This window comes from Nerophis lumbriciformis, linkage group LG22 (genome assembly GCF_033978685.3).
Source record: "Nerophis lumbriciformis linkage group LG22, RoL_Nlum_v2.1, whole genome shotgun sequence".
Taxonomy (NCBI): domain Eukaryota; kingdom Metazoa; phylum Chordata; class Actinopteri; order Syngnathiformes; family Syngnathidae; genus Nerophis; species Nerophis lumbriciformis.
The window spans coordinates 12,714,408-12,739,958 of NC_084569.2; the positions used below are offsets into that span (position 1 = coordinate 12,714,408).

The 25,551-nt window shown below is 37.7% G+C and overlaps 1 protein-coding gene across 2 annotated transcripts in view; it reads left to right on the forward strand.

Moving 5' to 3' along the window:
- The window catches only part of sdk2a (sidekick cell adhesion molecule 2a), a 428,423-nt gene that overhangs the window by 306,376 nt on the left and 96,496 nt on the right, over positions 1-25,551 (forward strand). For both annotated transcript variants that reach the window (XM_061974231.1, XM_061974232.1), the window contains exons 7-15: positions 3,948-4,059; positions 6,068-6,258; positions 8,526-8,609; positions 8,761-8,955; positions 9,085-9,201; positions 9,273-9,440; positions 10,412-10,514; positions 17,464-17,640; positions 22,007-22,143. In XM_061974231.1, the coding sequence (XP_061830215.1) occupies positions 3,948-4,059; positions 6,068-6,258; positions 8,526-8,609; positions 8,761-8,955; positions 9,085-9,201; positions 9,273-9,440; positions 10,412-10,514; positions 17,464-17,640; positions 22,007-22,143 (1,284 nt within the window). The remainder of the gene's footprint in view (positions 1-3,947; positions 4,060-6,067; positions 6,259-8,525; positions 8,610-8,760; positions 8,956-9,084; positions 9,202-9,272; positions 9,441-10,411; positions 10,515-17,463; positions 17,641-22,006; positions 22,144-25,551) is intronic.

Below are 25,551 nucleotides of genomic sequence, written 5' to 3' on the forward strand. Positions count from 1 at the left end.
GTCACTCGCTGCAGCATGATCCACACTTGCTGCTTCCCCTTGCACTTTGATATTATGTAAATCCGCACGAGACCTAAAACGGTGAAACCAGCCACGACTGGCAGGAAACTCTTCACTTTCGTATTCGGGACCCTTTTCAGCCTTAAACTTTTCAAAAAGACTTTTGGCCTTTTATTGAGTCAGCATCAAACTGACTGACTCACAACGCTGATTTTGGTCTTCCAGCCAAAGTACTAATAATCTTTCCATCTCGATAATGAGGCCACTTGGTTGTTTAGTAATCACTGTGGCCTTCATGGTGCCGAACTTTTCACATGTTCGAGAATGCGTGCTTTGTCCTTCACAATAATAGTGCCTACGGTCGAACGGCTTAAAGATAATGCTTTCCCAATGATCAATGGCATCTCACCCTTTTCAGAGCGCTTTATTATCTCTAATTTCACCTCCATCGGGTTAGCCTTCCTCTTCTTTGATTCGCCACCTGGACAAATGGTGCGCAAAACGTTTTTCAACTTTTTAATCCAATATGGTGTTAAACTAGTCAGTGTCTCTCCTCCTTCCTCGTTCATCCACCCTGCCCCGGAGTCTGTTCGTAATGGCGAGTTGCCGTGAGTCGAAATGTCGTAAACCAGGGACTTCCTGTATATACTTTTTTTTTTTTAACCTTTTGGGCTCCCCTTAGGTTTGGTCCCGGGGAACCGGAAGGGTCTCAGTCATAAAAATGTTAAAAATAAGTCATATGTTACTTTTTCAAAATTTTTTATTCAACACTTAAATCTCCAGATCAACTACGAGTCCATTCTTCGATATAGTCTTTTTTTTTTTTCTCAATGTTTTATCCCTTTTGGTCAAAATCCTGTTTTTTTATGTCAAAAACACAAAATAGGCAATATTTTTACACCATAATCTTCCGAGTGGAATACTAAATTGAACCCCTAAATAGTGGAGTAATTCATAACAACATTGATTCTAATTATTATTTTTTTTTTGAGCAATGATAGGTTTAAAAACAAAAAAATCCTACTAAAATTCTTGGGGTTCCAAAATTGCCACACTTGTAAAAGGGTTAAAAATAAAAGTCATATTTTTCTTATTTGTTTTGTTTTGTTTTTTTCTTGAAAAGCTGATTTTCAAGGTAAAAGCTGATTTTCAAGGTAAAAGCTGATTTTCAAGGTAAAGACTGATTTTCAAGGTAAAGACTGATTTTAAAGGTAAAAGCTGATTTTCAAGGTAAAGACTGATTTTAAAGGTAAAAGCTGATTTTCAAGGCAGAAGTTGATTTTCAAAGTAAAAGCTGATTTTCAAGGTAAAAGCTGATTTTCAAGGTAAAGACTGATTTTCAAGGTAAAAGCTGATTTTCAAGGCAGAAGTTGATTTTCAAGGTAAAAGCTGATTTTCAAGGTAAAAGCTGATTTTCAAGGTAAAGACTGATTTTAAAGGCAAAAGCTGATTTTCAAGGCAGAAGTTGATTTTCAAGGTAAAAGCTGATTTTCAAGGTAAAAACTGATTTTCAAGGCAAAAACTGATTTTAAAGGTAAAAACTGATTTTTAAGCTAAAAACTGATTTTCAAGGCAAAAACTGATTTAAGGTAAAAGCTGATTTTCAAGGTAAAAACTGATTTTCAAGGCAAAAACTGATTTTCAAGGTAAAAGCTGATTTTCAAAGTAAAAACTGATTTTCAAGGCAAAAACTGATTTTCAAGGCAAAAACTGATTTTAGGTAAAAGCTGATTTTCAAGGTAAAAACTGATTTTCAAGTTAAAAGCTGATTTTCAAGGTAAAAGCTGATTTTCAAGGTAAAAGCTGATTTTCAAGGTAAAAGCTGATATTCAAGGTAAAAGCTGATTTTCAAGGTAAAAGCTGATTTTCAAGGCAAAAACTGATTTTCAAGTTAAAAGCTGATTTTCATGGTAAAAACTGATTTTCGAGGTAAAAACTGATTTTCAAGGTAAAAACTGATTTTCAATGTAAAAGCTGATTTTCAAGGTAAAGGCTGATTTTTAAGGTAAAAGTAGATTTTCACGGTAAAAACTGATTTTCAAGAAAAAAACTGATTTTCGAGGTAACAACTGATTTTCAGGGTAAAAGCTGATTTTCAAGGTAAAAGCTGATTTTCAAGGTAAAAACTGATTTTCAAGGTAAAAGCTGATTTTCAAGGTAAAAGCTGATTTTCAAGGTAAAAGCTGATTTTTAAGGTAAAAGCTGATTTTCAAGGTAAAAGCTGATTTTCAAGGTAAAAACTAAATTTTCAAGGTAAAAGCTGATTCTCAAAGCAAAAACTGATTTTCAAGTTAAAAGCTGATTTTCACGGAAAAAACTGATTTTCGAGGTAAAAACTGATTTTCAAGGTAAAAACTGATTTTCAAGGTAAAAGCTGATTTTCAAGGTAAAGGCTGATTTTTAAGGTAAAAGTAGATTTTCACGGTAAAAACTGATTTTCAAGGTAAAAACTGATTTTCGAGGTAAAAACTGATTTTCAGGGTAAAAGCTGATTTTCAAGGTAAAAGCTGATTTTCAAGGTAAAAACTGATTTTCAAGGTAAAAGCTGATTTTCAAGGTAAAAGCTGATTTTCAAAGTAAAAACTGATTTTACTTTCAATGCTTAAGTCTCTGGATCAACTTCAGAACTATCCGTCAATTACATTTTCTTATCATGTTTTCATGTTTTTTTTTGTTTGTTTCATGCCTTTTTTGAAATATATATATTTTTTTATATGGCAAACACATTAAAAATGTAATGTTTATCCCTCAAAAAATTTTAAGTGGAATTTTTCAATGTGAAGCAATTGGAGCCTTGAATAGGTCAATAGTTCATAACAACCCTGATTTCGATTCTTTTTTTTTTTTAAACGATGACAGCTTCAAAGAAAGAAACAGCCTGCAAGGTATCTTTGTTAAAGTTAAATGTTACTAGAATGTGAACTATAGTTATATAGCGCTTTTCTCTAGTGACTCAAAGCGCTTTTACATAGTTAAACCCAATATCTAAGTTACATTTAAACCAGTGTGGGTGGCACTGGGAGCAGGTGGGTAAAGTGTCTTGCCCAAGAACACAACGGCAGTAACTAGGATGGCGGAAGCGGGGATCGAACCTGGAACCCTCAAGTTGCTGGCACGGCCGCTCGACCAACCGAGCAACTTTTTTTCACTACATTTCACCTGCATTCTTGTTTATTTCACTTTTATTAGTTGTTGTTTTTTGTTTAGTATTATATATATATTATATTAGTTATTATAATTATATTATTATTATTATTATATTAGTATTATATTATAGTATTTTTAGAATGTGCCGCGGGCCGTTAAAAAATTAGCTGCCGACCACAAATGTCCCCCAGGCAGCACTTTAGACACCCCTTCTCTATATCCAAAAAAAGTAAGGAGAAATAACAATAAGAATGTTAAAAAAAAAAAAAAAATGTAAAAGCTTATGCTACCTTTTAACCTAAAATGTGCCCCGGCGCGCCAAACTTGACACACGTGCACATGCCCGCGGTCCCTCAGAGGCGGCGCGTTGAGGGCCGTGCTGGCTGGCACTCTGGGGAGGTTCTGGAAAATGAGATGAGATTGGAAGAGAGATCACTGATTGAGGGCAGTGAATCGATGGTCGGTCGGAGGCTCGCTGAATGCGCTGAGTGATGGTGCTGCATTTAATCGCCTCCTGTGTTTGTCTCAATTATGCTACATAATGGCTTTTAACACCTGGCCTAACACTGCGCTCAGGAAATGCTGCGAGCACGACAACGAGGACGAGGAGGAGTAGGAGGAGAGAAAAAAAAAAAGACTCCAAAGCAAAGACAGGGGTTGTTAATAGCTGCTGGGAATAGCGACTAAATGTCAGGCTGCATGTTTGTAGTCATGCTCACTGGTGCACGGCTGACGCATGAATATGCTCTATAGATTTTTACCTGTGTGTGTGTGTGTGTGTGTGTGTGTGTGTGTGGTAGATGTGGGAGGACCTGCAGACCCCATCGCCCCCTTCATAATCATCCCCCCGAAGAACACCAGCGTGACTATGGGGAGGAACGAGGCCATCTTGGAGTGCATCGCCAACGCCAGGTAGCTGCAAAGACTTTATTTTTTTATTTTTTTCACAACACCCAATATAGGTCAAAATATGCTCAGCGGGTACATTTTCGGTGTTCTTTTTAGTGTGGTCCAAATCGTCCTCTTTTTGTTTTTAATTGTATTTCTAGAATATGCCGCAGGCCTATAAATAAAGTTCAACACCAGACCTTAAAACCTAAAAAATATAGTAATTCAAGTAGAAACCCCAAAACCAGTGAAGTTGGCATATTGTGTAAATGGTAAATAAAAACAGAATACAATAATTTGCAAATCCTTTTCAACCTATATTCAATTGAATAGACTGCAAAGACAAGATACTTAACGTTCAAACTGAAAAACGTTGCTATTTTTTGCAAATATTAGCTCATTTGGAACTTGATGCCTGCAACATGTTTCAAAAAAGCTGGCACAAGTGGCAAAAAAGACTGAGAAAGTTGAGGAATGCCCATCAAACGCTTATTTGGAACATCCCACAGGTGAACAGGCTGATTGGGAACAGGTGGGTGCCATGATTCCGCAGTCATTCGCAAACAAGGACGGGGCGAGGGTTCACCACTTTGTGAACAAATGCGTGAGCAAATTGTCCAACAGTTTAAGAACAATATTTCTCGACTAGCTATTGCAAGGAATTTAGGGATTTCACCATCTACGGTCCGTAATATCATCAAAAGGTTCAGAGAATCTGGAGAAATCACTGCACGTAAGCGATGATATTACGGACCTTCGACCCCTCAGGCATCAAAAACCGACATCAGTGTGTAAAGGATATCACCACATGGGCTCAGGAACACTTCAGAAAGCCACTGTCAGTAACTACAGTTGGTCGCTACATCTGTAAGTGCAAGTTAAAACTCTACTATGCAAAGCAAAAGCCATTTATCAACAACACCCAGAAATGCCGCCGGCTTCACTGGGCCCGAGCTCCTCTAAGATGGACTGATGCAAAATGAAAAAAGTGTTCTGTGGTCCGACGAGTCCACATTTCAAATTGTTTTTGGAAACTGTTGATGTTGTGTCCTCTGGACCAAAGAGGAAAAGAACCATCCGGACTGTTATAGGTGCAAAGTTGAAAAGCCAGCATCTGTGATAGTATGGGGGTGTATTAGTGCCCAAGGCATGGGTAACTTACACATCTGTGAAGGCACCATTAATGCTGAAAGGTACATACAGGTTTTGGAGCAACATATGTTGCCATCCAAGCAACGTTATCATGGACGCCCCTGCTTATTTCAGCAAGACAATGCCAAGCCACGTGTTACAACAGCGTGGCTTCATAGTAAATGAGTGCGGGTACTAGACTGGCCTGCCTGTAGTCCAGACCTGTCTCCCATTGAAAATGTGTGGCGCATTATGAAGCCTAAAATACCACAGCGGAGACCCCCGGACTGTTGAACAATTTAAGCTGTACATCAAGCAAGAATGGGAAATAATTCCACCTGAGAAGCTTCAAAAATGTGTCTTGTCAGTTCCCAAACGTTTACTGAGTGTTGTTAAAAGGAAAGGCCATGTAACACAGTGGTAAAAATGCCCCTGTGCCAACTTTTTTGCAATGTGTTGCTGCCATTAAATTCTAAGTTAATGATTATGTGCAAAAAAAAAAAATTGTTTCTCGGTTTGACCATTAAATATCTTGTTTTTGCAGTCTATTCAATTGAATATAAGTTGAAAAGGATTTGCAAATTTTTGTATTCTGTTTTTATTTACCATTTACCGGTACACAACGTGCCTACTTCACTGGTTTTGTAATTTAACAATAAAAAATAAATTTGTCCATCTCTAGTGTTGCTTTTTTTGTCCTCCTTTGATTCAAGACTTCCTGTCCTGCCTCATACGTCCTGAATGCTGACTACTACCCTGCATTCAAAGACGTAATCAGGATGACAGATGTATCACTTGGCTCTCTCAATGCTCCCTAACCTTGAAACTGAATGGGAATCTGAAAAAAAAAAAAAAAAAAAAAAAGTTTAAAATGTAACTTTTTCCTGACTTTTTCTGGCAGGCCGCTCGTGAAGATGAGCATCACTTGGAGGAAAGATGGCGCCGTGGTCAACACGGGGATCAGAGATTTCGGCCGTAGATTGGTCATCAGTCAGCCAAAGGTCAGCGACAGCGGTTACTACCAGTGTGAGGCGTCGCTTCGCAGCAGCAGCGTGCCATCGGTCACCGCCGGTGCTTTCCTGCAAGTGCTAGGTGAATATAAGACGACTATGTTGACATTATTTCATACATTTACTTGACTCTCTAGCAAACTTTGCACAATACTATTTGGAATGTTTCACCTGATTGGTTGTAATATAATTAGTTGTTTATCTCATAAAGGTTTCTTTATTTTATTGATAACATTCTTTAAAAAAAAAAAAAAAATTCATTGTGGTTGTGTGACTTTTTATTTTCATATTACCACTTTAAGAATTTTTTTTTTTCTTTTAAAATTAAAACTTTTTTCTCAAAATATTCCGACATAATTCTTGTAAAATGACACTTTTTTAAATTGCAGCTTTTTTCGAAAAAAGAAATAAATAAAATAATAATAATATGTTTATAATATACATATGTGTATATATATATATATATATATATATATGCCATTATACAGTATATACATGTATTTATAAAATAAATATATATTTTATACACACATATATATATATATATATATATATATATATATATATATATATATATATATATATATATATATATATATATATATATATATGCCATTATACAGCATATACATGTATTTATAAAATAAATATATATTTTATACACACACATATATATACACATATATATATACATATATATATATATATATATATATATATATGTGTGTGTGTGTGTGTGTGTGTGTGTGTGTGTGTGTGTGTGTGTATATATATATATATATATATATATATGTATATATATGTATATATATATGTGTGTGTATAAAATATATATTTATTTTATAAATACATGTATATACTGTATAATGGCATATATATATATATATATATATATATATATATATATAATTTTTACAAGAATTATGTAAGAATATTATGAAAAAATGTTTTTTAATTTTACAAGATTACATTTAATTATATTATAATAAAAATATATAGGTATTTTATACATATATACTGTATAAATAATACATATATACATCTATCCATCCATTTTCTACGCAGGGCCATTATACAGTATATACATGTATTTATAAAATAAATATATATTTTATACACACACACACATATATATATATATATATATGTATATATATATATATATATATATATATATATATATATATATATGGATAGATGGATATATGTATTATTTATACAGTATATATGTATAAAATACCTATATATTTTTATTATAATATAATTAAATTTAATCTTGTAAAATTAAAAAACTTTTTTTCATAATATTCTTACATAATTCTTGTAAAAAAAAACAAACGGTATGACTATTTTCATAATATATTTTACTCTTGTAAAATTGAAGCGACGTGAAGTAAATTATATTTATATAGCGCTTTTTCTCAAGTGACTCATAGCACTTTACATAGTGAAACCCAATATCTAAGTTATGAAAAAAATAGTTTCTCAGTTAAATGTTCTCTCATAAAATGATAACTTTTCCCCTCACAATATTGCAACTTTTTTTCATTAAAACAATATAATTGTTTTAAGAATAGATTTAGCTTTAATCTTGTTATAATGCAATCTTTTTGGTTGTTGTGCAAAAAAATGTTGTCAAAATATTCTGACATAAAATGTGTTACATCTCTGTAAGTGCAAGTAAAACTCTACAATGCAAAGCGAAAGCCATTTATCAACAACACCCAGAAACGCCGCCGGCTTCGCTGGGCCCGAGCTCATCTAAGATGGACTGATGCAAAGTGGAAAAGTGTTCTGTGGTCTGACGAGTCCACATTTCAAATTGTTTTTGGAAACTCGAACAAAGAGGAAAAGAACCATCCAGATTGCTATAGGCGCAAAGTTCAAAAGCCAGCATCTGTGATGGTATGGGGGTGTATTAGTGCCCAAGGCATGGGTAATTTACACATCTGTAAAGGCACCATTAATGCTGAAAGGTACATACAGGTTTTGGAGCAACATATGTTGCCAATCAAGCAACGTTATTATGGACGCCCCTGCTTATTTCAGCAAGGTTGCTGCCATTAAATTCTAAATTAATGATTTTTTGCAAAAAAAATATAAGTTTCTCAGTTTGAACATTAAATATCTTGTCTTTGCAGTCCATTCAATTGAATATAAGCTGAAAAGGATTTGCAAATTATTGTATTCTGTTTTTATTTACCATTTACACAACATGCCAACTTCACTGGTTTTGGGTTGTGCAATATGATACTATTCATTTTTTTTCTACAGGTAGTATTATAATTGCCATTCAGTCTTTTAAAGGTGTTGCTATCTCACCGCTTGCTTTCTTCCGCCCTCTACCAGAATATCCTCTGTTTGTAAAAGAGCCACCGAGTCACATCACAGCTGAGATGGAGAAGGTGGTGGACATCCCTTGTCAGGCTCGAGGTCAGTGCTCTTTTTTTTTTTTCTCGCCTGCTGTGTGAGAGAAAGGAGGGAAAAAAAGGATTGAAAGTGACTTTTGTGTGCATGTGTGTGTGTGTGTGCGTGTGTGTGTGTGTGTGTGTGTGTGTGTGTGTGTGTGTGTGTGTGTATGCAGGCACACCTCAGCCAGACATTGTGTGGTACAAGGATGCTGTGCCCATCAGCCCGGTGAAGATCCCCAGGTACAAAGTTCTAGTGGGAGGCAGCCTGCAAATCAATGGCCTTCTGCCCGATGACACGGGAATGTTCCAGTGCTTCGCTCGCAATCTCGCCGGGGAGATCCAGACCAACACCTACCTTGCTGTCACCAGTGCGTCCCCTCAAAGGGCTACTTAAATCTCTCTCCCCCTTCCATCTTAAATCACCCGGTCTTGTTGTGCAGTCTATTAAATCCGCCGTCGTGATCACCTGTGCTCTGCCTGACTGTGCGTCCTCTCAGGCATCGCTCCCAACATCACCGCCGGCCCCGCTGACAGCGCCGTGATTGACAGCATGTCAATCATCATGCACTGCGAGACGTCCGGAGCCCCGCGCCCAGCCATCACCTGGCAAAAAGGTGCAAAATGACACAAAATGATGGATTTTTTTCTCGATGTTTCGGTTTTACTTATCCACCCCGTCTCGCAGGTGAACGCGTCCTGGCCAGCGGCTCGGTCCAGTTGCCCAGGTTCACCCTGCTGGAGTCGGGAAGTTTGCTCATCAGTCCGTCGCACCTCTCTGACGCCGGCACCTACACCTGCATGGCCAGCAACTCTCGAGGCATCGATGAAGCATCTGCAGACCTTGTGGTGTGGGGTGAGAAAACACACTTTTTTTCATAGCCGTGTTCTTTATCGTAGCTTTATTCTTTATCATAATACAACAACTTTATTCACCGTAGATGATATGTATTAAAATGCAGTGGCGGGCCGTGCGTTTCCCACGTGAAAACTGTGTTTTCATTACTGTGTATTTGATAGGTGCCATTGCCCCGGAATTGTAGTGCATTGTACTTTCAAGTACAACAATGAGTAGATGAGTGTTATGTGTGTGTATATGTGTAAATAAATGAACACTGAAATTCAAGTATTTATTTTATTTATATATATAATAAAATAAATAAATATATATATAGCTAGAATTCACTGAAAGTCAAGTATTTCATACATATATATATATATATATATATATATATATATATATATATATATATATATATATATATATATATATATAAATGAAATACTCGAGTTGGTGAATTCTAGCTGTAAATATACTCCTCCCCTCTTAACCACGCCCCCCGCTCCAACCACGCCCCGCCCCACCCCCGACCACGCCCCCCAACCCCCACCTCCCGAAATCGGAGGTCTCAAGGTTGGCAAGTATGGTATCGGTTGATATCGGAATCGGTAATTAAGAGTTGGACAATATCGGAATATCGGGTATCGGCAAAAAAGCCATTATCGGACATCTCTAGATAGAAACCATTGGTTAGTTTTCCTGCATTTTTTTACAATTGTTTTTTTACCTAGGAAAATGCCTTCCAAAGCAAAAATTGCAAGATCTATTCAACTTCAGAGGGCGATGCCCCGGCTGATGTATTTCAATTCCTTTATTATTTTTTTTATAACCTCATTGGAATCCTTGGTTTCTCTGCAATTCCCAGAGTACGTCCATGCAAACAGCCACCAGTCATCGGAACATTCCTCCATGTATTATATTATTAGAAAGCTCTATTCCAGTTTAATCACGTGCTGCTCCAACTTGTCATTTGCACGTGTCTGCAGCTCGCACCCGCATCACCAAGGCGCCGCAGGATCAAAGCGTCATCAAGGGCACCAAGGCGGTCATGAGCTGCGGGGTGACCCACGACCCCAGCGTCACCATCAGGTAAACGCCGCTCTTGCCAAAAAAAAGTTTCCTCAGACTCCTGCATATTTATTTATTTTTTTTTAATTTTTTTTGCGTGTGACTCTTGAGTCGGTACATAAAAACAAGCGTCGCTATCACAGCTGCTTTTAATGAGTTTGTGAAATCTGCAACAAATCTCATCAGCGTTGATCCACCCTCTGATGACCTCCTCTGGGATGCAAGTCTTACAGTCAGATAGACAGCGTTGCGTATGATAAAGAGTGTGTGTGTGTGTGTGTGTGTGTGTGTGTGTGTGTGGGTGTGTGTGTGTGTGTGTGTGTGTGTGTGTGTGTGTGTGTGTGTCTCACAGGCGTGTGAAATGTTGTCTACCGAGCCCAGTGATTAGAGCGCCTGTCACCTGTGGGCCCGTGGCATTGATCGGATGGCGGGGTAAACACTGGAATATGTAAACAGAGTAATAACTTCAGACGGCGCCTTTAATTAAACGCAACGGCGAGGAGATTAGCTGGAGAGCCCCAACAGTCACAATTAATCACTGCATCTCCCGCTCCTGCGTGCACGCCGGGGCCGTGACAGGGGGTTGAGGGCTGCAGGGGATGGGGGAGGGGAGTCATTAATTTGAGGTTTTCCATACATGTGCGATAGTCGGGTTGTAACGACACATCCATCATCAGCGTGTAGTAGGGTTGTACGGTATACCGGTATTAGCATAGTACCGCGATACTAATGAATCATATTCGGGCGGTATAGCTCGGTTGGTAGAGCGGCCGTGCCAGCAACTTCAGGGTTGCAGGTTCGATCCCCGCTTCCGCCATCCTAGTCACTGCCGCTGTGTCCTTGGGCAAGACACTTTACCCACCTGCTCCCAGTGCCACCCACACTGGTTTAAAAAAAAAAAAAAATGTAACTTAGATATTGGGTTTCACTATGTAAAGCGCTTTGAGTCACTTGAGAAAAAAGCGCTATATAAATATAATTCACTTCACTTCACTACTATACCGCCTCTGAAAAGCACCGGTCCTCACGTCGTGTCATTGCTGGTTTTACGAGCATGTTCGGCAGCGTACAGTCACTGAGTACGAACAAGCAGACACGGTGTGTAGACAGAAAAGGGAGAACGGACGCATTTCGGCTTAAAAACTAACGATAAAGGTGACGTTATAACACTGAAACGCCCTCAGGAAGAGATTCTTTAAGACATGGCTACTTCTAAATCACTAATCGTCGTCTCCATGGCGACAAATAAAGTATGTTTCTTACAAGGATCATCCCTGCAGGACGAGGAATAGCTAAACATCGTAGCTCCCCGGCGTCAAAATGTAAACAAACGCCATTGGTGGATCTACACCTAACATCCACTGTAATGATACCAAGTACAGTAGCGTATCTAGTCAGTACTACTATGATCACGTCGATATTTTTTGGCATCACAACATCTTCTTTGTTTTTTTTTTTAGTTTATAAAATCAGGAAATATGTCCCTGGACACATGAGGACTTTGAATTTGACCAATGTATGATCTTGTAACGACTTGGTATCGGATTGATACCCAAATTTGTGGTATCATCCAAAACTAATGTAAAGCATCCAAACATTAGAAGAATAAGTGATTATTACATTTTAGCAGAAGTGTAGATTGTCATGATCTGTGGTCTGGATAATGTTTTTGTTATTTTCTGTTAGATTTAAGACTCCATAGTTACTGTTTTTGTGCACCCTTGTTTGTTTTAGTTTCCATGGCGACTTATGATTTTCACCTGCCTCTTGCCTTCGGGACACACCTGTTTCTAATCAGGAGACCAGTATTTAAGCCTGTCTTTGCCAGTTAGTCGTCCTGGCGTCATTGACTGTTTCATGCTTAGTTCATGCTGCTCGTTTCTTGCCACCGTAAGTTTTTTTTGTTTCATGTCCATAGTTCAGGCTAAGTGTTAGCGTATGTTTCCCGCTTTAAGTTTTATGTCCTTTAGCCTCTCGTGCAATCGGCACACTTTCCTTTTGTTTTAGTTCCTGACTTGTGTCCTGTGTAGGATTTATTAATTAATAAATTTGTTCCTACCTTCAAGTCCTATCCGAAATAGTCCGTTTGCGTCCTGGGAGAACAATTCCCCCCGTTATGACATAGATAGAACATGTTAAAAGAGAAAGTAAGCAGATATTAACAGTAAAAGTACATTAATAATTCATTTTCTACCACTTGTCCTTAATAATTTTGACAAAATAATAGAATGGAAAATGACACAATATGTTACTGCATATGTCAGCAGCTAAATTAGGAGCCTTTGTTTGTTTACTTACTACTAAAAGACAAGTTGTCTTGTATGTTCACTATTTTATTTAAAGGGGGACATTATCACCAGACCTATGTAAGTGTCAATATATACCTTGATGTTGCAGAAAAAAGACCATATATTTTTTTAACCGATTTCCGAACTCTAAATGGGTGAATTTTGGCGAATTAAACGCCTTCCTAATATTCGCTCTCGGAGCGATGACGTCACAACGTGACGTCACATCGGGAAGCAAGCCGCCATTTTCTCAAACACCGAGTCAAATCAGCGCGTTTATTTTCCGTTTTTTCGACTGTTTTCCGTACCTTGGAGACATCATGCCTCGTTGGTGTGTTGTCGGAGGGTGTAACAACACGAACAGGGACTGATTCAAGTTGCACCAGTGGCCCAAAGATGCGAAAGTGGCAAGAAATTGGACGTTTGTTCCGCACACTTTACCGACGAAAGCTATGCTACGACAGAGATGGCAAGAATGTGTGGATATCCTGCGACACTCAAAGCAGATGCATTTCCAACGATAAAGTCAAAGAAATCTGCCGCCAGACCCCCATTGAATCTGCCGGAGTGTGTGAGCAATTCAGGGACAAAGGACCTCGGTAGCACGGCAAGCAATGGCGGCAGTTTGTTCCCGCAGACGAGCGAGCTAAACCCCCTGGATGTCTTGGCTCACACCGTCCCTTATGCCACCGAAGATGATCAAGAGAAGAATATCGACCCTAGCTTCCCTGGCCTGCTGACATCAATTCCAAAACTGGACAGATCAGCTTTCAGGAAAAGAGCGCGGATGAGGGTATGTCTACAGAATATATCAATTGATGAAAATTGGGCTGTCTGCACTCTCAAAGTGCATGTTGTTGCCAAATGTATTTCATATGCTGTAAACCTAGTTCATAGTTGTTAGTTTCCTTTAATGCCAAACAAACATACCAATCGTTGGTTAGAAGGCGATGGCCGAATTCGTCCTCGCTTTCTCCCGTGTCGCTGGCTGTCGTGTCGTTTTCGTCGGTTTCGCTTGCATACGGTTCAAACTGATATGGCTCAATAGCTTCAGTTTCTTGTCATGTCTTGGACTGTGGCTTGGTTTGTTCTCCCGAGGTGCAAGTGAATTGGACTGGTCAAGGCTTGAAGGTGGGTACATGATTTATTTAAACTATCAAAAAAAAGAATAAACGAAAAGCGCGCACAGGGGCGGAGGTACAAAACTAGACTATGAACACAAAACTTGCGCATTGGCAGAAACTATGAACAATTAAACAACACTAACTGTGGCAATAATAAACAAACTTACTTGGCATGGACATGAAGTACGCAGAGGTGGACAGAGTGTGACAGGGGGCATAAATGCGGGGATGTCGTCAGGACGAACAACAGAAAATGAAAAGCTTAAATAACACAGACATGATTAACGAAAACAGGTGCGTGACTCAAAACGTGAAACAGGTGCGTGACGTGACAGGTGAAAACTAATGGTTGCTATGGTGACAAACAAGAGTGCACAATGAGTCCAAACGTGGAACAGGTGAAACTAATGGGTAATCATGCAAACAAGACAAGGGAGTGAAAAGCCAGAAACTAAACAAAACATGACTTAAAACAAAACATGATTACACAGACATGACATTTCTTCTTCCATTTCGTTTTCGCTACCTGCCTCCACACTACAACCATCCGTTTCAATACATGCGTAATCTGTTGAATCACTTAAACCGCTGAAATCCGAGTCTGAATCCGAGCTAATGTCGCTATAGCTTGCTGTTCTTTCCGCCATGTTTGTTTGTATTGGCATCACTATGTGACGTCAAAGGAAAATGGACGGGTGTATACAACGATGGTTAAAATCAGGCACTTTGAAGCTTTTTTTAGGGATATTGCGTGATGGGTAAAATTTTGAAAAAAACTTCGAAAAATATAATAAGCCACTGGGAACTGATTTTGAATGGTTTTAACCATTCTGAAATTGTGATAATGTTCCCCTTTAAGGACAAACTTGAAATAAGAAACATATGTTTAATATACCCTAAGATCTTTTGTTAAAATAAAGCCAAGAATGCAATTTTTTGTGGTCCCCTTTATTTAGAAAAGTACCGAAAAGTATCGAAATCATTCTGGTACCGGTACCAAAATATTGGTATCGGGACAACACTAGTGTGGGGCTATGTGATGCGTCTAATAGGAGAGTGTTACCGGCAAGTGTTGAAGGTGCGTGTTGAGAGGAATGCGGATGTCCGAAGAGGGCAAGGCTGGCTTGGGAAGTCCGTAGGCAGGCGAGAGGTCGAGATCCGGGGAAGCAGCAAGAGGTCCGGGGAAGTCCGGGGATACGAGACACACATCTCAAATCCAGGGAACAGAGGAATACTGCGGGACGACGAAACAGGACACTACACAAAGAGCACAGAGGAGGGGAAACACTGAGAGCGATACAGATAGCTATGTTCTGGCACTGGAACGCAGGACGCGCTGGTTTAAGTACTGTGCGGCGTCCTCGTCAGCGTCAGGTGTGTTGATTGAAGAGTGAGAGCAGTGGTGTATTAAATTGATGGTATTGAACGCTACATACAATGTTATTTTTTTTCATATAAAGAGGCTAATGCCCAATATATGAACAAAAGCAAAAACTACTATTCAATCGTGTGGGTTTTACCCTCAAACCCTTTCTGGCCAAATGGGAAATGTTTTCTATAATAATAATTTTATTATTACTTTTTCAATGATAATAATGCATTAAATTATCTACAAAGAAATAAAAAGTAACTTCTGTGGTACAATACATGGGACATGTAAGTGTCAAAATGACAGCCAAAATAGGTTGGTGGATGAGAATAAATCTAAAGATAAAATATAGCGTACAAATACACACAATTGCAGGAAATGTAGTCTTGATTTTCAAAATGTTATTTCGGGGCTTGCTTCGTGCCGCTAGAAATGTTCCCCTTTTTTCCATCAGTTGTCCTCTTGTTCTCAGAGGGTGCTCACATACCTTATAGTTAGCTATATAAACCCAACCTAACAACTTTTGTCATATCCACCCGTCTTTGTTCCTTTTACATACACTATACTGCCAAAAGTATTTGGCCACCCATCCAAATGATCATAATCAGGTGTCCCAATCACTTGGCCCGGCCACAGGTGTATAAAATCAAGCACTTAGGCATGGAGACTGTTTCTACAAACATTTGTGAAAGAATGGGCCGCTTTCAGTGATTTCCAGCATGGAACTGTCATTGGATGCCACCTGTGCGACAAATCCAGTCGTGAAATTTCCTCGCTCCTAAATATTCCAAAGTCAACTGTCGGCTTTATTATAAGAAAATGGAAGAGTTTGGGAACAACAGCAACTCAGCCAACAAGTGGTAGGCCACGTAAACTGACAGAGGCTGAAGCGCATAGTGCAAAGACTTTCTGCACAGTCAGTTGCTCCAAACTTTATGTGATCTTCCAATTAGCCCACGTACAGTACGCAGAGAGCTTCATGGAATGGGTTTCCATGGCCGAGCAGCTGTATCTAAGCCATACAGTACATCACCAAGTCCAATGCAAAGCGTGGGACGCAGTGGTGTAAAGCACGTCGCCACTGGACTCTAAAGCAGTGTTTTTCAACCACTGTGCCGCGGCAACACTGGTGTGAAATATGGAATTTCACCGAATTGGCCTAAAAAATATTTTTGCCAAACCAATAATTATATTCCACAAGAAATGTGCCGTTGTTGAATGTCTGTGCTGTCTCACGATCAGCAGAGTGTCCATGTAATACTCCTCCACATCAGTAGGTGGGAGCAGGTAGCTAATTGCGGTGTAGGCCTACTTTGAGGATTAATCCTGCAATTGTGTCATATTTTGTCAATATACGCTACTGAGTGTCATTTGTTAAAAATAAAATAAAATGTGCCTTGGCTCCAAAAAGGTTGAAAAACACTGATCTAGAGCAGTGGAGATGTGTTCACTGGAGTGATGAATCGCGCAAACTGATAGACGAGTCTGGGTTTGGAGGTTGCCAGGAGAACGGTACATTTCGGACTGCATTGTGCCGAGTGTGAAATTTGGTGGAGGAGGAATTATGGTCTGGGGTTGTTTTTCAGGAGTTGGGCTTGGTCCCTTAGTTCCAGTGAAAGGAACTTTGAATGCTCAAGGATACCAAAAAATGTTGGACAATTACATGCTCCCAACCAAGTGGGAACAGTTTGGAGTGGGCCCCTTCCTCTTCCAACATGACTGTGCACCAGTGTACAAAGCAAGGTCCATAAAGACATGGATGACAGAGTCTGGTGTGGATGAACTTGACTGGCCTGCACAGAGTCCTGACCTGAACCGGATAGAACACCTTTGTAATGAATTAGAACGGAGACTGAGAGCCAGGCAACATCAGTGTGTGACCTCACCAAAGCGCTTTTAGAAGAATGGTAGAAAATTCCTATAAACACACTTCGCAACCTTGTGGACAGCCTTCCCAGAAGAGTTGAAGCTGTAATAGCTGCAAAAGGTGGACCGACATCATATTGAACCCTATGGGTTAGGAATGGGATGGCACTTCAAGTTCATATGTGAGTCAAGGCAGGTGGCCAAATACTTTTGGCAATATAGTGTATTACGCCAGAAAGGTGAAAGGCAGGGCTACACTGTGTTGACACAAGTACCGTTCCATATACTCTGCGACGATGACATGCATATTTTCTTCTCTCCAGTTACGTGTGGGAGAAGAGTGGCACCGCGATTGACGTGAACGCGTCGCCCCGCCTCCGGCTGGATCCCGAGGGGACGCTTCACATCTCCCAGACGTGGTCCGGAGACATCGGGACATACACCTGCAGGGTGACCTCCGTGGGTGGCAACGACTCCCGCAGCTCCCACCTCAGAGTCAGGTCTGAAAGTAGTCTCTCTATGCTCGCGTGATGGATGGATGTTGTCGCCATTACCGCTCGCTCATCCGTCAAACGCCAACCACATCAATAGGTACACTTCCACAATCTAATAGTGGAGATGTATTCAAACATCGTCTTTACATAAAAGCACTGGAGCATTTTAACAAAACCAATAGGTTTCATATCTCCAGCCTACATTCTTTCTTTTTCCTGTGTGTTCTAAGTATGGAAAAACTGCTAGCAAGAGGTGGCTACCGATGCAGGTAATGGGGAGTGATTTATTGCACCCCTAAAGCCCTTGGCATGGCTCAGATGGTAAAGGGACCATCCAGGGATTTTGAGTGTTCCTACTGACATACAAATCCAGCTTCTGCCATCCGAGCCACTGCCCTTGTGTCCTTGGGCAAGACACTTCAGTCACCTTGATCTCAATGCCGAATAAATGTGATTAAATGTTAGGTGGTGGTCGGCAAGTCATGCAAAAAATGTGGCTACAAATGTAAATCAATCTAATCCATTTTAATTTGTATTATGTATGACTTTTCCTTATATTAAGGCTTTTTGTCTAAGATATGTTTTATACTTAGTATATTTTATTACCGGTACTTGTATTCGGACTTGTAACACTGCAATGTTTCCTCTTTTTTTTTTTTTTTTTTTTTAGAATATTCCCACTTAAATCTTGTAAAAGTCTAAAAAAACAAATTCAAGTAACATCCAAATAGTGTGTATGAAAAACATATATAATGAAATATAATATATAATTTGTTTTTGTGGAAAGTGCAACAATGCAGACAAATGCAACACTAATACTTGGAACAGGCTTAATTATGATTTAATTTTTAGAAAATGAAAACTCCTTATTATTGGCTTTTTAAAAAAAAAAATTCTGATGATTTCTATTTTTAAAACACGTATCCAATCATATGTATTGGATATGCTTTGGTGTAAATTTTGCTCCACAGTCACTTTTGTAACCCGTTTTTTTCTGCGAGATGTTCGATTCTGGAGGCGTTCCCAGATTGCAAATGAAACCAGGGCCCACCCTCTTTAAAAGTATCATAATTTACGTTTTAAAAATGTACACTTTTTAAATATATATCTCGATGTCTTCATTGCTATTTTTTACGGACACGTTCGAAAAAATAAACTTCATAAGCATTACATAGATTCACTTGGTCACAACATTAAGTCCACTTGCACACTTTTTGTCAGTTTTCAATTATTGTAGACATTTTTTTTTTTTTTTTTTTTGGCATACATAAGGGTATTGTTCCTCTCAGGAAAATAAAACACATTGGTCAATCCCAAATTATTTTGGATTGACAAATATGTTGAGTAAGAAGGACCACCAAGACAGAATAGCAATATTACCACGTTTTACTAAAGCTTTAGGAGACCAGCCCTTACAATGCGATAATAGCAGCAGCAAGAAGCGGTCTAACATCAAGACAAAAATAGTCAGTTTATGTAACATGAAAACAGCCCCTCCTGCCCAGAAAGAAATACAGTCTTTTTGTTCTAAACCGATAAGGCATCCTCCACAAAAAGGGAGTACATTATACTCCCGGTAGACATTTCAGCCTTTAAAGTGAAACACAGAGTTTACTAACGATCATAAGGTAAAAAAACAATGTGTACACATAGGAAAATATTAGCTGCTTTAAACATGATTATAGATAAAGAAAGAACACTTTAAAAAATATATGCATCCTCCACATTATCAACACTAATGTCTACCAAGTGATGCCTAAAATGGGGCTAATTTTGGCCTGTCGTGTCATTTTGTTTGGCCCGCCAAAGGGTGGCTACCGATTATAATACATTTTCATACTGGCCTCTTTCAAGAAGGCATATCTGCAAGGCTACAAAAAAAAGAGGTAGTAGATTGTACTCTAAAAATCTGGCAGCTCAGTTGCCAGAAATTTACCGTGAAATCATCAGGGGTACCATTTTTCCATTTACAGTAATGCACTGTAAAAACAGGGAATTTAGATTTTACGGTAAAAAAAAAAAAAAAAATGTAGCAAAGTAGCAACTCAGTCGCCAGAATTTTGCAGTATATATGAAAGTGGTACTGTTTTTAAATATTGTAATGCACTGTAAAAAAAAAAAAAAATGGCCATAGAATTTACATTTAAAATTTGGCAACTCAGTCACCAGAATTTTATTGTAAAAACAACAGTGGTTCAGTTTATCATTTTGGAGTAATTTGGTGTAAAAACACTGTAAATATTATGGTAAAATTCTTAGCTGACATTTTTTTTTTATTGTAAAATCTATTAAAAAAAAATAAAAAATTAAAGGCTAACTAATTACGTTAGAATTTAAGAACCCCTGCTCTAAGTTGTGACATTTTGAAGCAATTCGTAAAAGGATAAGCTTGGTCGCCATGCTTCACCCACGTCTTATAATGAAAACCTAAACGCTTCAAAATTGGGCATCCTCCATATTTCTAATCTGTCTGGGTAAAGTTTGAAAGCCATCAGATGAACTGTCATGGAGGAAATGGTGACAGAACAACATCTGGAAATGGCGAACATCGGCCAAAAATGACTTTTTTGGGTGTTTTGAGGTTGAAAAAGGACATAAAAGATGCAGAGTTGCACGTCAACTGAATCAGGCACACTGTTTGCTTCTACCTTGCATTTACATATGGAGATAACAGGCTAATTTCCTCACTCGTTTGCACACCACTGGCACATTTTCACTTCGGCCCTTGAAGGCAACATTTTTGGGGCAATCTTGGTGTACAAAACCCAAAACCAGAGAAGTCGGCACGTTGTGAAATTCATAAATAAAAGCAGAATACAATTATTTGCTAATCCTTTTCAACTCATATTAAATTGAATAGACTACAAAGACAAGATATTTAATGTTGATTTTTTTTTTTTTTTGCAAATGATCATTACCTTAGAATTTAATGGCTGCAACACATTGCAAAAAAGTTGGCACGGGGGCATTTTTACCACTGTGTTACATGGCCTTTCCTTTTAACAACACTCAGTAAACGTTTGGGAACTGAGGAGACCAATTTTTTAAGCTTTTCAGATGAAATACTTCCCCATTCTTGCTTGATGTACAGCTTAAGTTGTTCAACAGTCCAGGGTCTCCGTTGTGGTATTTTAGGCTTCATAATGCGCCACACATTTTCAATGGGAGACAGGTCTGGACTACAGGCAGGCCAGTCTAGTACCCGCACTCTTTTACTATGAAGCCACGCTGTTGTAACACGTGGCTTGGCATTGTCTTGCTGATATAAGCAGGGGCGTCCATGATAACGTTGCTTGGATGGCAACATATGTTGCTCCAAAACCTGTATGTACTTTTCAGCATTAATGGTGCCTTCACAGATGTGTAAGTTACCCATGCCTTGGGCACTAATACACCCCCATACCATCACAGATGCTGGCTTTTCAACTTTGCGCCTATAACAATCCGGATGGTTCTTTTCCTCTTTAGTCCGGAGGACACGACATCCACTGTTTCCAAAAACAATCTGAAATGTGGACCTGTCAGACCACAGAACACCTTTCCACTTTGCATCAGTCCATCTTAGATGAGCTCGGTCCCAGCAAAGCCGGCGGCGTTTCTGGGTGTTGTTGATAAATGGCTGTCGCTTTGCATAGTAGAGTTTTAACTTGAATTTTCAGATGTAGCGACCAGCTGTTGCTACTGACAGAGGTTTTCTGGAGTGTTCCGGAGCCCATGTGGTGATATCCTTTACACAATGACTGACAGATCAAAGGTTTGTAATATCATCGATTACGTGCAGTGATTTGTCAGATTGTCTAAACCTTTTGATGATATTACGGACCGTAGATGGTGAAATCCCCAAATTCCTTGAAATAGCTCGCTGAAAAAAAAGTTGTTATTAAACTGTTGGACAATTTGCGCTCACATTTGTTCACAAAGTGGTGACCCTCGCCCCATCCTTGTTTGTGAATGACTGAGCATTTCATGGAAGCTGCTTCCACACCCAATCATGGCACCCACCTGTTCCCAATTAGCCTGTTCACCTGTGGGATGTTCCAAGTAAGGGTTTGATGAGCATTCCTCAACTTTCTCAGTCTTTTTTGCCACTTGTGCCAGCTTTTTTGAAACATGTTGCAGGCATCAAATTCTAAATGAGGTAATATTTGCAAAAAATAACAATGTTTTCCAGTTCGAACGTTAAGTATCTTGTCTTTGCAGTCTATTCAATTGAATATAGGTTTGCAAATCATTGTATTCTGTTTTTATTTACAATTTACACAACGTGCCAACTTCACTGGTTTTGGGGTTTGTAGATGGTGCTGGTGCACCTAATAAAGTGTCCAGTGATTGAACGATTCCATACACTTACAATACATGCTCCTTTTTCCAGGCAACTCCCACACGCGCCCGAAAACCCGATAGCGCTCCTAAGCACGGCAGAGAAACGGGCCATCAACCTGACCTGGGCTCAGGCGTTCGACGGCAACAGCCCCCTCATCCGCTACATCCTGGAAGTGTCCGAGAACAGTGAGTAGGATCCTCCATCTTCTATTTGCATTCAGCACGCTTGTTTGCTGCTGTCATTTATATTAGGAGAATTAATCGATTTTTCACAATCAGAAAGCGTTCAATCAATCAAAGTTTAATTATATAGCCCTAAATCACCAGTGTCTCAAAGGGCTGCACAAGCCACAACGACAGGGCAAGGAAAAACTCAACCTAAAGAGTTTATCTCCTCGATGTCAAACGTTCCTATGTTACCTCGCGGATTGATACAAATCCCTGTGGACGACTGAATGATTTCACTGGCAAAGCGAATTGTTCAAGTGTTGTTTAAGGAGGCCGCGACTAACTGACAACTCATTAGGAGGAAAATGAATCAGAGGAAGCAAACTGCTTAAATTATTTTTTTTGGTTTTGTTTAGTTGATTGAATTTGTATCTGATGTGTGGTTGAATACAGAAAAAAGATGCAGTATTATTTATGGAAATGAAACAATATGTGCAGTTAACAATCGAGAAGACAAATGGGTTTGTGTGGTTTTTTTCCTAAATGGAATGGAATGAATGGAAGCGTCAAGTGAAGCGTGTGCAGCGTATGTTGATTTGATTATTGGTTTGTTTATTAAGAGCCCCATTAGCCGCTAATCTTCCTAGGGTCGTAAAATTCAAAAACACCTTATGCATATGCAGCATTTTTTTGGTCTAATTTGTTTTTTTTATTAGGTATATATTACTTCTATTATATACTTTTAATAATTTCTAAATATTTGTATTATATATATATATATATATCTATATATATATATATATATATATATATATATATATATATATATATATATATATATATATATATATATATATGTATATATATACTGTGTGTATGTATATATATATATATATATATATATATATATATATATATATATAAATATATTTATGTATATATATATATATATGTCTATATATATACAGTATATTTTTTTATATATACTGTATATATGTGTATATATATATATATGTCTATATATTTATGTATATATATATTTTTTTATATATATACTGTATATATGTGTATATATATATATATGTGTATATATATATATATGTGTATATATATATATATATATATATATATATATATATATATATATATATATATATATGTATGTATATATATATAATTTTTAATAATTTCTAAATATTTGTATTGTGTATATATATAAATATAAATATATATGTTTATATATGTATGTATATATATGTTTATATACAGTATATATACAGTATTTATAATACAAATATTTAGAAATTATTAAAATGTATTAAAAATTATATATATATATATATATATATACTTTGTATATATATATATATATATATATATATATATATATATATACTTTGTATATATATGTATATATATATATATATATATATATATATATGTATATATATGTATATATATGTGTATATATATATATATATATATATATGTGTGTGTGTGTATACATATGTACATATATGTGTATGCATATGGGAAAAAATACAGGGATTAAGATAAAGAGCCACTTTTTTTCCCACCCTCAAACAAAAAACAACATACATGTAAAACATTGAAGCAAAAATATCACCACATTAAAAATTAAGAAATCACAAAATAAAGCAAGAGCTCCACATTAATTACATGGAATTGTTACGTACAGGATCACACAATAGACACAATTTATTTGCTCACAATGAAGAACCCAAAAATAGACCAAAAATAAAATAATTATCATTCTTGTGTAAACTATAAAGTCGTAATCTTTGAAACAAAGTTACAGAAACAATTCCCATTGTCATGATCCGTTACCCGGATCATGGCATGATTTATGTTGGTAATGTTTCTGTTTTAGTCTGTTTCCTGGGTGCACCCTCTTTCCCTGTTTACTGTTGGTTTCCATGAGCACCGATTCTCCTCACCTGTCTTAGTTTTGCAATTAATGTTCCCACCAGGTGTTTTGGTGAATCACTCCCATTTATAGTTTCTTGTCACCCAGCAATAGTGGCTGGGTCAATGTTTGCGATAAGCAACATTTACGTTCCCCTGGTTTTCTCCTCGCTCTTTAGATTATTCTGCCCTCCAGCATTCCCCGTTTTTCACCCTTGGTGACATTTTGGTTTTTGTTTAGCTCCACGCTTGCTAGCGTCCTCTGTTTTGTCATTTTGATCCTGCCTTAAAATAATTAAAAATAACTTAAATCTTACCTGCACGCCGCTCCTGCTTGTCTTCTGCCTTGGAAGGAGCAAGACAATCTCAGCCATGTGTGGAAGACGTAACACCCATGTTTAAAAAAATGTTGTGAGTGAATTCCAAGCCAGCATGGCTCTGTCATAGTGATGGGTTGATGAGGCGTCATGAAGCGTTTCAACACATTGCAAAACTGTATTGATACTGTGTCGATACTGTGTCACTAAATACTGACATCTGCTGGACATTAAAAATCCCTACAGGCAACCTATGGACCGACTCAACTGACACTGATTTTATGACCTAGTACAGTGGTTCTCAAATGGGGGTACGCGTACCCCTGGGGGTACTTGAAGGTATGCCAAGGTGTATGTGAGATTGTTTTAAAATATTCTAAAAATAGCAACAATTCAAAAATCATTTATAAATATATTTAATGAATATTACTTAAACAAAATATGAATGTAAGTTCATAAACTCAGTGAAGCACAAGCTCAGGTTTGTCACTAAAATGTCTGTCAAAAAGAACTGTGAAAAGAAATGCAATAATGCAATATTCAGTGTTGACAGCTAGATTGTTTGTGGACATGTTCCATAAATATTGATGTTAAAGATTTTTTTTTTTGTGAAGAAATGTTTAGAATTAAGTTCATGAATCCAGATGGAGCTCTAATACAATCCCCAAAGAGGGCACTTTAAGTTGATGATTACTTCTATGTGTAGAAATCTTTATTTATAATTGAATCACTTGTTTATTTTTCAACAAGTTTTTAGTTATTTTTATATCTTTTTTTCCAAATAGTTCAAGAAAGACCACTACAAATGAGCAATATTTTGCACTGTTATACAATTTAATAAATCAGAAACTGATGACATAGTGCTGTATTTTACTTCTTTATCTTTTTTTTTTTCAACCAAAAATGCTTTGCTCTGATTAGAGGGTACTTGAATTAAAAAAAAATTCACAGGGGGTACATTGCTGAAAAAAGGTTGAGAACCACTGACCTAGTATATACAATAATATAAACCAAGTCATTGTATTTCATTTAGGATTATTTCATAACTTCATTTAAATAAAAATATATTTTTTGTCTTTTTTATATACAGTCAATAAATAATGTGAACATGTATCATAACATGGAAATCTAAGAGAACGTGTTGTGAATGAGGATGCTTGTGGACCTGGAAATTATTATTTAT